This window comes from Semicossyphus pulcher, unplaced genomic scaffold (assembly GCF_022749685.1).
Source record: "Semicossyphus pulcher isolate SPU_LCO1_2020_fin unplaced genomic scaffold, fSemPul1.0.p SCAF_24, whole genome shotgun sequence".
In the NCBI taxonomy this organism is placed as follows: domain Eukaryota; kingdom Metazoa; phylum Chordata; class Actinopteri; order Labriformes; family Labridae; genus Semicossyphus; species Semicossyphus pulcher.
Genome location: NW_027211698.1, coordinates 9613704 through 9626774, shown reverse-complemented (window position 1 = coordinate 9626774; position 13071 = coordinate 9613704). Strand labels below are relative to the sequence as shown.

At 44.6% G+C, this 13071-nt stretch overlaps 2 protein-coding genes across 6 annotated transcripts in view; both read right to left on the bottom strand.

Annotated features, from left to right (window-relative positions):
- Window positions 1-628: 628 nt before the first annotated feature.
- Window positions 629-8320, bottom strand: gtf3c3 (general transcription factor IIIC, polypeptide 3). The gene is made up of 18 exons (XM_069675418.1): window positions 8093-8320; window positions 7788-7863; window positions 7334-7701; window positions 6947-7262; window positions 6706-6871; window positions 6475-6622; window positions 6230-6392; window positions 4626-4726; window positions 4366-4537; window positions 3972-4174; window positions 2824-2925; window positions 2607-2739; window positions 2074-2299; window positions 1948-2002; window positions 1729-1864; window positions 1416-1540; window positions 1184-1336; window positions 629-1090 (listed from the first exon to the last, which is right to left on the bottom strand). The coding sequence occupies exons 1-18, from the start codon at window positions 8183-8185 to the stop codon at window positions 968-970; spliced, it is 2859 nt and encodes a 952-aa protein (XP_069531519.1). The 5' UTR covers window positions 8186-8320; the 3' UTR covers window positions 629-967.
- A 3972-nt stretch (window positions 8321-12292) lies between these two features.
- The window catches only part of dmd (dystrophin), a 195945-nt gene continuing 195166 nt past the window's right edge, over window positions 12293-13071 (bottom strand). For all 5 annotated transcript variants that reach the window (XM_069675656.1, XM_069675655.1, XM_069675657.1 and 2 more), the window contains one exon: window positions 12293-12676. In XM_069675656.1, the coding sequence (XP_069531757.1) occupies window positions 12558-12676 (119 nt within the window). In that variant the 3' untranslated portion in view covers window positions 12293-12557. The remainder of the gene's footprint in view (window positions 12677-13071) is intronic.

Here is a 13071-nt window from a genome sequence, read left to right as displayed (position 1 = left end):
GCAGCTGGCTAAACTGTGCAGCCGTCTGCAAGGTCTAAACGTCTGCAAAAATGGAAAGAAAAGATCTTTTAGAGACGTTTGGTAATTTCTTTGAATTTTTTGAGCCTAAATAATAATTTAAAAAAATTGGGCAGTAACTTGTAGAAGGTTCACCCCTCCCCTCCACTAGTAGGCCTTGCTGTCTGCTCCTGGTGCTGCCCTAGATGGAGTGTAGTTACCCGGGGGAAGACGCATGATGAAAGCAGACGGTTGGGGTAGGAGAGAGGGTGGGATTTGGCAAATAATCCCACCACCATAATCCCTGCAACAACAAAAGAAAGTCTGTCCATGCATCTTTTTCTCACATTACTCTAAAATAAATAAGACCTGATGCAAAATAACACTTATTTTTCAGCTTTAGAAACACATAAACACATTAGACTCATAATGTTTCAGTTGTAGATTTATGAAGGTGTTTTTGTTGAAGTATCAAAAACTGATCTGGGCGATAATTTAGCAGCAGTGCCTCTAAAACTGGAAAAATATAAATAGTACAAAAACAGTAGATCACAGAGCCTTATATATATGTAAACATCACAGCTGAACTGACAGCATAATTGTCCATGTTTGTACGAGAGGACTTATTTTATATGGAGGACAAAAATGGCTTATTCATAAATCCATAAATACAAAATCAGATCAATAAATAAAAATAAATGGATACCAGAAAAAATAAACTAATGTTTATTTATATTTTTCTATTTTTTTTATTAAAATATTTTTACTCTATTTATGTAGAAAATACATTAAAAATATATATTCAATTTTTATTTATTTTTAAACATTATTTTTGTATCAATTTCAGGTTTCAGGTGGTTTTTTTTTTGTATTTACTGCTGAATTTTTCAATGAATAAAAAAGTCTTTTTTTGTCCTCCATATATAAACACAAGGTAGCACTTGCAAAGACACAGACGGTGAGGTGTTTCTCAAATAATGCAGTGTGTGCTGATGAGCTGCCGGGCCATCTCCATGTTCCCGCTGGCCTGGTAGATGAGCGACAGGTTGAAGGCGATCTCCCTGCTCAGGTCCAGCTGATCGTCCGGGATACCCTGCAGGGAGGACGAGAGGAGAGTGGCATCAAACGGTTGTGCATGTAGGTCTGTTTAGCAATATCCTGAATAAAAGTGAGGGAGATGTTTCACCTCCAGTGTCTGAGCGGGAAGTGTAAGTGCCTTCTGGTAGTAGTGAATGGCCAGATGTGTGAGCCCCATCTGGTGCAGCGCCCTGCCCAGGTTGTACATGCTCTCCTGGCACTCTCCGCGCAGCTCCACGTACCGCCACAGGAAGGAGAAGCCCTGAAACACACACCTGTTTATCTAAAAACAGAACACACTAGTGTGTGTAGATGTACAGCTAAAAGAACAAACACTGTACCTGCAGCACCAGCGTGTGCCGTTTGCCGACATACTTCTGAGACGCCATGTGGAAGAAGGTGAGCCCCACGCACAGGCTGTAGAGCGGGTTGTTTGGGTGAGTCTGGAAGGCCTGAATGTACTGACCTAAAGACGCACAACATGTTTAAGTCAGTGCTTTTAAGTCACAGCTTTATTGTGTTGTCAGAGCAACAAGAAGACAGCGAGCAGCCCCGAGCTGCATGGGGAGGATTCTGCAGCTCGGGGAGCTTTCAAACCAGTTTGTACTCCATCAGCTAAAACGAGCAGAACAAGCAGTGCAGTCAGTTTTGTACCCAGAGCGTGTTTGAAGCTCCCCGACACCATGGCGTTGTGTCCGCAGAGGACGCACAGGGCGTGGTTGTCGGGATGCTTCAGCAGGAGGCGCAGACAGAAGCGATGGTGGCGCTGGTGCTGGGAGGTTATCGTCAGCTGAGGGGAGGACAGACATACACACGTTTAAGTGCAAGTGAACAAACACAAGAAGAGTGTGAAAGACAGAGAGGGAGACAAACCTGGTTGAAAATATTCCACAGCTGAGGCAGATCCACATTTTCCATCAGCATCAATCTAATGAGACAGACAGAAGGTAATTCACACTCAGATATAGCACATCTTGCTCGCTGCACACGCGAGCCTACCTGATGTAGTTGTAAGCCTTGTAGTAGTTGTGGTCGAGGATGGTGGCGGACAGTCCGAAGAACTCCATCTCCTTCCTCTTGGGCTTGTTGTCGTAGAAGGAGAAGAACTCCATGGCCGACTCCACCAGCAGGTCGGCCTCCTCGAAGCGCTTCACCTCGCACAGCGTCAGCACGCAGCTCACCAGCAGCTGCCACCAGTCCTCCTTGGACAGGACGTTGGTTTTACCTGAGCGCAGGGAGCGGAGTGTGGTGAGGAATAATTGTAGTAGATATTGTTTAAGATCGGTATCTCCATATCAGTGCGGGTATTTGTAGCGTTTAAGCGTTTGAGTTTCCAGAATGTTCCTTTAAGAGAGCAATAAACAGCTTTACTCCACACATGGCATCTGTTTATAAGTGCTGACTGAGGACGATGTCGGGCCAAGTGCTCCGCTCCTGCCAACTGCAGGCTCTGTACATCAGCCAGGCCACCAGGTATGAAGACTTAGAGCACACACACACACACACACACACACACACATGTATATTTATACCAGTGTTATCCAGATAAGCAGCTTCGTGGTCGTCGATCTCCGGCACGATGTCTTTAACCTTCACCAGCCTCAGGTGGCTCTCGCCCGACACGATGACAGAACGCACACACACCTTGGCACGCTGCATGGCCACCTGGGACAAACACACACATGAATGACTCATTTGTAAAACAAAGCAGAGATTGTATGCATGTAAAAAATCATGTGTGTGCGTTACCTTCAGCAGCATGGAGATCATACTGATCATAGCATCCAGGTAGCCCTCTGTCTGTCCCTGAGTCTTCAGCAGCGTGGAGCGATGCAGCAGCAGCTTTAACTCCTACAAACACAACATATGTTAATATATTAGCATCACAAACAGAAGAAATGATGCTTCCTTTTTTTTTAAAACCAGGCGCTTAAAGCTCGACTCAGGATTTAAACAGTTCAAACTGTGTATTTATTAAGTATGTACAGAAGCCCAATGCAGCCAGGACAAAAAACATGAGGTAAAGTTACGAGGGATGCACGATATTAGGTTTTTTGCCGATATCCGATGTGCCGATATATTTTGCAACTCATTTAGCCGATACCGATATTTTTTCCCGCACACCTAATTGCAGAGATCATCAACTCTCTTCTGTATTGGAATTAGCGTACAGTATAATGGTGATACTCTTATCACATGTGTTACAGCGGTCGGGGTGACGGGTCTTGAGATGGTTAATCAAGTTTGTAGTGTTGAAAGACTTTGCCTTGGCTCCTCCTCGCATCACCGAAGCTGAGCAGTCATTGCAAATAGCAGCTTTGCTTTCTATTTCGGACACTTTGAAAGACTTCCACACCGCGGACATTTTGGCTTCTAACTCTCTCATGCTGCAGGTAGACACACGTGACGTCATCACTCTGCGCCGCGCAGGTCTTCTTCGCGCCGGGAACATTGCGCCGAGGTCGGGCATTTAATCAAGTATGCAGCAGCCCATTATTTTATCGGTTAATTATATCGGCGGATATCGGCGTGTTGGCCGATATCTGATAGTTCATTTTTAAGCCAATATCGGCCGATACCGATAACGTGCCGATAATATCGTGCATCCCTAAAAGTTGCGCATCATTAAAAGTCAAACGTTTTATGACATGTTTTTAGTTAATAGATTTAGTAAACCATTTCAATTGCTGGGTTTAACATGGGGATTCTCTATTGTCATTATGGCAAAGTTTTCATGATTTTTTTTCTAACTTTTCTTGACTTAAAAAGGCTTAAAAAGTGTAATCGTTCAACGATAGCAGCTGGAAAATAAATAAAATAATTTCAATAACCAGAAGCAACTGAGTTAAACTAATCACATGCAGCATTTAGGGCCTCTAAGAAAACTAAACACTTACTTTCTGTGCAGCTGACGAGTCCTGCGCCAGCGTGTCGCTGTCGTACATGGACTCCAGCGCCTTCAGGGCGCACTCGGGCCGGCCCAGCTGCTGCTGCAGGGTGGCCAGGGAGAGCCGGGCCTCCAGGTGCTGGGGGGCCATGTCCACCACCTTCGTGTAGCTTTCTGCTGCCACCTCCATGTGACCCAGCGCCTTCAAACACTCTGTGATGGAGAAGTGATGAAGCCGTTGATGTGACGAATCAGGTTATATCCTGTCTTGCACTTTTACATAGGCTACGTAGATCTGATTTTAAGCTAGTTAGCTTAACTAGCTAACTTTCATTTTTAATTGAAATACAGACTCAAAATGCAAAATTGGAGCGCTTCTTAAAGAAACAGTCTGTTGGTCTCACCTGCGTGTCGCAGCCAGACGACAGCCAGGTTGTACTTTTCCGATATGACGAGGGCAGACAGCAGAGGCAGAGCAGACATGTACTCGCCCACCTCCAGGTACGCTTCACCCACGTCCAGGTACAAGTCGCCGATCTCCTCTGGGCTCTGCTCCATCAGTGATGACACCAGGCCCTGAGAAGGGGTGGATACAGAGACATGCAGACATTTATTTGTCCATTTTCATTTAAATGCTATAAATCACTTTGAAAATCTTCTTTACCTCCAGGGGGGTGTAGACGTGCAGGTGTATGAGGCAGACCATCAGCTTGGCCCTCAGGTCCACTGGGACGCTGTCGGGTACCTGCACATCCTTAATTTCACCTGGACACACACGCAGATCATCAATCAGCATGACTATGTTCTAAAACTAAAGCTAAAAGTTCCTCTGGTGGTGGGTGTGAGAAAAAGCTCGGCTAAGGCCTGAAGATTGCCAGCACGCTCTATTTTAATAACGGATCAAATCAGGGAGGAGACTTTAATCTCAAACTTTGACAGCTGGGATAAGCTCCAGCCCCACCCGACCCTGGACAGGATCAGCGGTATAGATGATGGATGTATGGAAGTTTGCTTTGTCCACTAGAAGTGCATGTTTTTGGCGACATAAGAGAAAGAATCCCAACAGAAAAAGACCTTTTTGTTCAAGAGAACAATACTTTTTGTCGACCAGAAAAAAGTCTGGCTCAAAGGAAAGTCTCGCTCTGAAATCTCAGAAGAGGTGAAGTATGAGGGCGTCTCTGTCGGGATTGTTTCTATAATGTTGTCAGACAGAAACAAAAACAATCTGAGCCTGTAAGTTGCAAGAACATACACTTTAAGTCGATGTATTAGAATGATAAATCTGTTAAGTCTCAGGAGCAATAATATTTGAAATTGGCGCCATAGCTGTGGAGAAAGTCGTACAAACAGCTCGTGGTTTCGCCCATTCTACATTCCTACAACACCCAGCATGCATTGCGCCCCTCCCTCTGAAAGGAACGGCCCAGCGAGAGACGCTGGAGTAAAATACTACTACAGAATCCGAAACACAACGAGAATATACCGGTGGATCGTCTATAAAATCTTCAGGTCTGCAGTCTACATTTCAAACCTGACAATTTTGAACGAGACATGACATCGGAGACGGGCATCCTAGATTGAGGAAGTGTAGTTTAGCGAGCTCCCTGGCCTCCACCAGACTACGTAAAAGCTCCCCGTAATAGCACCGGCGAACTGTGTTTGTTACCTGTGAATAACCTGTTGAAAATAACAATAATAAACTGTATTTGTTTCTATGGTTACAAAAAATAAAATTACAAGTTGGAACAACGTGATTGTAAAGGAACTATTTTCTGAGCTCAATCTGCGTTAAAGTACAGGAAGAGGAAGCTGCCTCTTCCACTGAGAGCTAATTTAGTCTCTTTAATAAAGATCACAAAGGATCCGCTTCGGAATAAACCGGTAATAATAACTTTTATGCAATCTGTGCAGTGGGTGTAAAATACATCTGAATGGGTTAATTGATGCCGACACATGACATGACAGCTCGACAATACAAAAAACCTTCTTTCTACTGCCGACTCAGAAATGTCAGCTTGTCCTCCTCCCGGGGTGAGCAATTATCTCATCAGTCAGACAAAGAACGAGCAGCAGTGTTTCAGTGTGAGAGCTTTGTAAGGCAAATCTCTTCTCTTCTAAGTTCGTCCTAATGGCAATAAAAATGTTAAAGTTATTATACGTGAGAGTGTTTTCGGCCCCTAAAGAGAAGGCAACATCAACATAAATATATTAAAACTTACGGTTAAAGATGCTTAGCCCTAATTTTAACGCTAATGTCCGCAAACCCACCTTCCTCCTCCGCTGCAACAGTGTTTGTCTTCACGTCCTCCTCGTTCCCCTTCTCCTGCTCCTCCGTCGTCTTCTCCGCCACTTCCTCTTCTTGCGTCGGCGCCGCTACGTCGGGTTTGAGTTCATCCCTCACCAAAACCACGCCTGCAAACTGGACCAAGACCTAGAAAACACACACACACACGCACAACGTAAGTGTATTCATTCATTAAGACAGAATATACGTCGCTGAATGAAGCGTGTACCTCCAAGGCCTTTTTGTGCTGACGGCTGGCGATGTAGAGCTCAGCTGCCATGTTGATGAAGTCGTCGCTCACCAGGCTGGGGTGCCGCGCAAGAGCGTCCTCAATGACACCCAGAGCTGAGGGCAGGTCATTGCTCTCATAGTAGCTCCTACACAACACAGATGTACACACACACATGATGAATAAAGGTGCTTTCAGGCCACCTTCAGTCAGGAAACGTGCGTCCCGTACTTGGCCATATCCTTAGAGAGCTGCATGAAGTGCTCGCCCTCCTCCATCGGCAGCAGCGCCAGGATCCTGCGGTAACCGTCCATGCAGTGTTTGTGCTCGCCCAGGCGCATCTGCAGGCTGGAGCGCTCCCACAGGTAGCGCACGTTGGTGGGGTCGTACTTGATGGCTGGCGAAACAGCGACATACGTCAGTATTGATTGTTAGAAGTTACTCAATTGTGTATCAGCAGTGTCTGACTGACCCTTCGTGTAGCAGACGATCGCCTGTCGGGTGTTCTCCTGCTCCAGAGACATTTCAGCCAGTCGGATCCACTCCTCGCAGTCTGACGGGTTCAGGTGGGCGGCGATCAGACCGAACTGCAGCGCCTTCTCCATGTCGTCTTCGTCCTCGTAGATCATCGCCAACGTGGAGAAAGGCTCAAAGGCCAGAGGGGCCTGTCGTATGATCTCCATGCACATCAGGATGGCGTCCTCTTTCTCTCCTCGGGCGTAGCGGATGTTCGCCTCTCCCATCAGGCCTCTCAGAGCTCGGGGCAGCTTGCTGCGGTGACGCCGCTCCTGAACACACACAAAGAAAAAGTTAACGCACATTACGAGCTGGGAAAATACACGCACACTCTCCTCCTCACCTTCATCATCTTCTTGTTTTCTCGGTTCAGCTCCATCTCCAGCGCGAACACGTCGCCCACCGTCATATCCTCATCGTCCTCCTCAAAAGCCTGTCTCCTCTTCCTGCGCCCTCTCCCTCCCTTCCCCCGTCGCCTACGCCTCTTCTCCGTCTCCTCAACCACCACCTCCTCCACCTCCACCTTCGCCCCCTCTTCCTCCACCTTGTAATCCTCATCATCTTCATCATCAACATAGCTCAAGGTGTCCTCCTCTTCTTCCTCATCCTCCTCCTCCTCTTCTTCGTCCTCTTCCTCTGAGGATGGTGGTTGTGGCGTTTCGCCCAGCATGGAGGCAAACGCCAGCTGGACACCGGCGCTGACTCCCTCTTCTGAAAGGAGAAGAGAGTTGTAATATAGTGCACTACAATTAGTTAGTTATGTTAGTGCCATGGACAAGAGAGACGGGCAGTGTTACCCCTGCTCCCCGGGATCTGTGCAGAGGTGGAGGGCTGAGCATCATCCTCTGCATCTTCAGCTAATTCCCCTGAATCCTGAGAGAGGAAAGAACACGTCAGTTTCATGCAACTTCAAGAAAACTACGCATATTCCAGAGCTGCCTAAAACTTAATTGTAGCTGACGATACAGTGGTAGTAAACAGGTGATGCTGCCTCAGCTAGCTAGCTCGCTAGCTAACTTAGCTCAGCATTTTAGCTGTGGGGCTTTACCTGGTCAAGCTAACTCACTTCCAGGTATCAATTTCACCATAATAAGTGACTTACCTTTGGTTTCCGCTCATCTCTCCGCTTGTCAAACTCCTCAAAAGTGATCCTCCCCTCCAGGTAGTCTATGAGCTCGGCGCTGAAAGCAGACATCTTTCTTACTTTGTGTCTCCGGCTGAAGCTGACGAACGGGACAAACTATCAAACTATCATCTCGTTACAGCAGTAGCAGAATAAAAAGTGATAAGAGGAAGAAAACATCCTCATTAGGGACTGCTACTTTCTAAATAAACGCCACTTGCCGGCATGTTGAACGGCAATCACGTGACCTGCCACAACTTCCGGTTTGGCTTCATCGCAAAAAAAACACACTAAAAAAAAGTGTTTGGGCGACATCTAGTGTCCACAGACAGTAATTACACCACTTGTCTTTTACGTTGTCGTTTAAATAGAGCATAAATAATACAGTATGTTAAATGTTATTAAGATAGAAAAAAGGATAAATTGTACAACAATGCATTTGTTTATTATATTATATATGTATTATTGACAAGAACATAAAGTAATTATAATTATGTATCAACACTTTAAATTAAATGTACTGTACTTCAGCACGTCAGTTCTTCAATCAAGGACTATACAGATTTTTTATAGTGTTTTTTGAGTATTTCTATTTTATGTTTAAAAGTATGAATAAATAAAAGTATGAATAAAACTAAAACTAAAATAAAACACACACATATCTACATATATATATAGCTTATAGCTATACGTTTATAGCTAACGATGCATTGTTACACATCTATAGCATAGTATGTATAGTATAAATTGTATCTATTGTTCACAATTAACTGGTTTCCCTTGCAATTACATCTGTACCACTACATTCATGTAATTTTCCTGCATGTGACTTTAATGAACATTATCATAACAATTCCAAAAAGATGTCTTTTTATACGCAAGAAAGAGAGGAAAAGAAGGCGAGAGGTGCATGGAGGGAATACGTGTAGCAGTTGATGCTCCTCCAGCCTCTTTCACGTCACCTCTCGGTGTGTTCTTCACGAGCCTGTCCTCCATTAACCTCACATAGTTTAAGAGCTGGACCCACCGAACTGTGTGAGGACAGCACCCATAACTTATAACGCAGGTGAGTACACATCACAAGCCAATTCTGAAGTATTGTATCCACCAAAAACAACACTTGTGCAGGTAGAGGCAAATTTCTGTTGTTTTAATCGCTAAGGGACTGTATGGGAATTATCAGAGGGGAGGCGGGGTACGGACTATATTGTGTGTACTTTTTCTACGGTTGCTAGTAAGAGCTATGTGTCAGTTTTAATAAACAGTAGGTGTTTACCTTCAGTTAGTAGGAATTGGCCGTCATCTTTCTTTCAAGCAACCATGTTTTTAATGCCTTACTGTCCCTCCAGCTACTGTATCTCCACTTCCGGCGCCGCTGGTGTCCACCGTCCTCATCTCTCGCGACGTCTTCCTCACCCTCCGCCTCGCTGCAGCCAGGTGTTTTTACTGCGCTAATCATGCCCTGCGTTAATTATACTCCTGGTTACAAAACAAACAGCTAATCAAACAGGCGAGTCAAGTCAACATAACTGCGTGCTTTATTGATATACAGTAAAGCATTTTATAATACAGTAGTAAGGCATATATTTGGTGGAATCTGATATGTTGTGAAGTATTGACGCGTTATTGGAAACATGATGTGAGAATGAAACAAACGTTAGAAATGAAAAAAAAAAAAAAAATCTAATTCAGTGTCTGGATCAAAACAAACTTCTGGCTCATGCTGAGAGAATATGAAGCCAAAAAACACACACGCTGCGACGCTCACCGCGGACGTCTCCGAGTGGTTCCACATTAAATAAAGATGGAGTTCATTTAGTCACACATGCTAATATTGTAACACCTCACACAGAACAACAAAAAAAAAGCCTTTAAACCAAAGACAAATGTAACACTCTGCTAGAATAAACATCCTCCACACAGAAAACATAATCTAGTAAGTCCCAGGTATGACAGTAGTGCACACAGAGTCGTTTGATTTGTAGTTTTTTCAGTGAATGCATCGGAACATTCGGATCAGAGGCTCCTACAGTGTCTGCATCTGACGTGAATCCATCGACAATCTGATAAAGGTGTGGGGTTGAGTTCAGTAGAGAAACCGTCTCCGGACCGGACTTTGACAACGAGGTAGAGCTTACGTTACTGGGCTTCCTAAAACTCAAATATTTCTCTGTTAAAAATCAGAAGAATGCATCAAAAATAATCTCAGCTAGCAGCCGCGTAACACCGTCGTGCTCAGGTTTAAATCACATTCCTCTTACAGTAATGTGGAGAAAGACTTAAAACCAGAAGTCAGCACAGTGTACTGTGTCAACAGGCCCTCACAGAGACACAAAGAAAGATTTAACTGATAGAAACATGATCGTTAAGATGTACCAGTGCAATAATCAGGACGTGTTTCTCTCTCTGTTGAGGCCTGATGCAGAACTGATGAATGAACGAAGCTTAAAAAGACTGGAAATCAGCAGCTTGGATATAACCCTGATGATGTCACAGTGACGTCATCAGGGTTATCTCACTTTGAGCTAGGGGACGCTAAATGTTTAAAAGAAAGCCTGCACATGTCAGTTCAGGGGCAGCTACGTAGCTAGCAAAACTAACGTCACGGAACTTAATCTATTATTTTAAAGATAATTTGTTATGTTATTTTTAACATTTTTAACGCTAGCTATTCGATTGACTAGAAGCCAAAAAGGGGCACACTGCACGCGACCAATTCGCCTACACTGGCGTCCGCCCTGCCTCGCTGGTCACTTGTTGGTGTGAATTGAGGAGTGTTTTCAATCCAAGCAGCTCCCCACAAGGTTGCATGAACACGACATAATGAGGGAGAAAAAGTTGTCAGAAAGTGGCGCAGCTAGCCTGGTGCGCAACGCAAGGTTTCCCAGCATGCTCTGAGCACGAATTGGCCGCTTGCTGTAAACAATGAATGGGGCCGAATTTTCAGCTGCGCTCAGTGTGTCCACACCATTACCCTTGCGTCATCAAACATCGCTACGGTTGCCTAGCAACAGGTAGCTAGCGGGCTAACTAGCTAGCATAACTAACGTCATGTAACCTATTATTTTAGGTTGGGTTTTTTTTAAACGTGTAACGCTAGCTTTTTGATTGCGTTGAAACTAAAAACTTCCACATTTTAAAATGTATTCCTCGGCGGTTTAAGAGTCCGCCATCTCGTTTGGATTGGCATGCACAAATATGGGAATACGTTGGATCCTTCGTGGCCCGGGAAAACGAGGACGCATTTGTCGGCCGCATCTGAAGGAGTCTTCGAAATTGGACAGCCTTCGATAAAATCGGCACGTACATTTGGCCTCCGAAGGATGCAGCACCTTAATTGGGACACAGCTAGTGTATTGCACATTTACCAGGAAGCAAGGGTTGAAAGTTTGAAAGATGCTTTATAGCGGCATTGTGGGAAATGTAGTACGCACACCAGAGAAAAAAAGTCCGTGTTTTTCTGTCTCTGCTGCTTTTATTTTGATTATTTCAACAATCAGACTCAATCTGCAGCTTTGTCTCCCTTTTGTTTGGATAAAATCACATTTAAATTGGGTTGAAAGATAATTATAGATTCATTTAATCACTTGATAACCACAGTTTATAAACATAAAATGCTAAATCATGTCTAATTATTTCCCATTATGTGCGTTTGTTTCGAAACGACCTCGTTGACTCTCAGTTCTGCAGCGGGCCTATTAGAGCGTCTGTTTGTGCTCACAGTGCGCTGTGCCGAAAACAAACACAGTTGCCATCGAGATGTTAATAACAGGGAGGATGGATGAACGAATTGATGGACGGATGAGTGGACACATGGAGAATTAAAATTTCGGCCTGAGCCAAAAAAAATAAAAGCTGCGATGTAACGTGGATATTAGGCACCACCACACACACACACACACACACACACACACAAACTCACAATCTCACAGACAACGTACTGTAAAGATCCAGGATGCCTGCATTACCTTGACAGTAGTGTACGCTGTTATAGAAAGACATTTTCCTCTTAGAAAGCACCCTTATGATTACAATCATTCTTTTTTTTTGATACAAATGTCTGAAATGCTTTTGCTGTTTCCCCGGTAACAAAGAGATGGCAAATATCCGACCACACTGAACACACTCGTTTGTTTCTCGTATCTCTTTGCCCCCCCCCTCCCGCCCCACTCTGTTTTATACAATTGCATAGAAGTTTAAAAACCAGCCTCTGTTAATAATAAAACAACTTCAGGACGTTTTAAGAAACTACTGAAATCTACAAGTTATAATGTTTTTCTTTTGTTGTTTTTTTACGCGTCGTTGCTGGAACCGCAATCCTTCACAAAAATAGACGTTATATATTCTCTTTGTAAACTGTGTTTCCGATCCAGTTGTTTTGACTAGAAAAGCATGCGACAGGTAGGGAGGGAGGGAGGGAGGGGGAGAGGAAGGGGAGGTGGGATCAGAAGGGCAGGGCCTCGTGCTGTTCGGCGCTCTGCTCGTCTGTCATCACGCTGACCAGTGACTCCATGGCGCGGCCCAGATCGTCGGCCATGTGGAACAAACTGCCGATACTGGGACCTGGAGAGAGAGAGAGAGAGACAGAGAGAGAGAGAGAGGGGGAATAAACATCTGTTAGTCAAATCTCACTAACACATGATAGTAAGGATGGGCTAGCTACAAACACAGAGAGTCTGCAGCCATGCTAGCAGCTCTGCAAGTACCTCGAGCTAACTGCTAATGCATGGCAACATGCTTACAATAACAATGCTAGCATGCTGCAGGTGTAATGTTTACCGTCTTAGCATGCTAACTTTTGCTATTAGCACAAAAAACAAGTACAGCTGAGGGAGGTGAGACGTCATAAGCTAAGCAGGTCTGCGTCGTTTCATCTCTATCCTGGTTGAGAGGGCAATGTGATAGCGACCTGTCAATCACGGGTAGCCACACCCCAAAGCATACCCTTCTTTATTGTC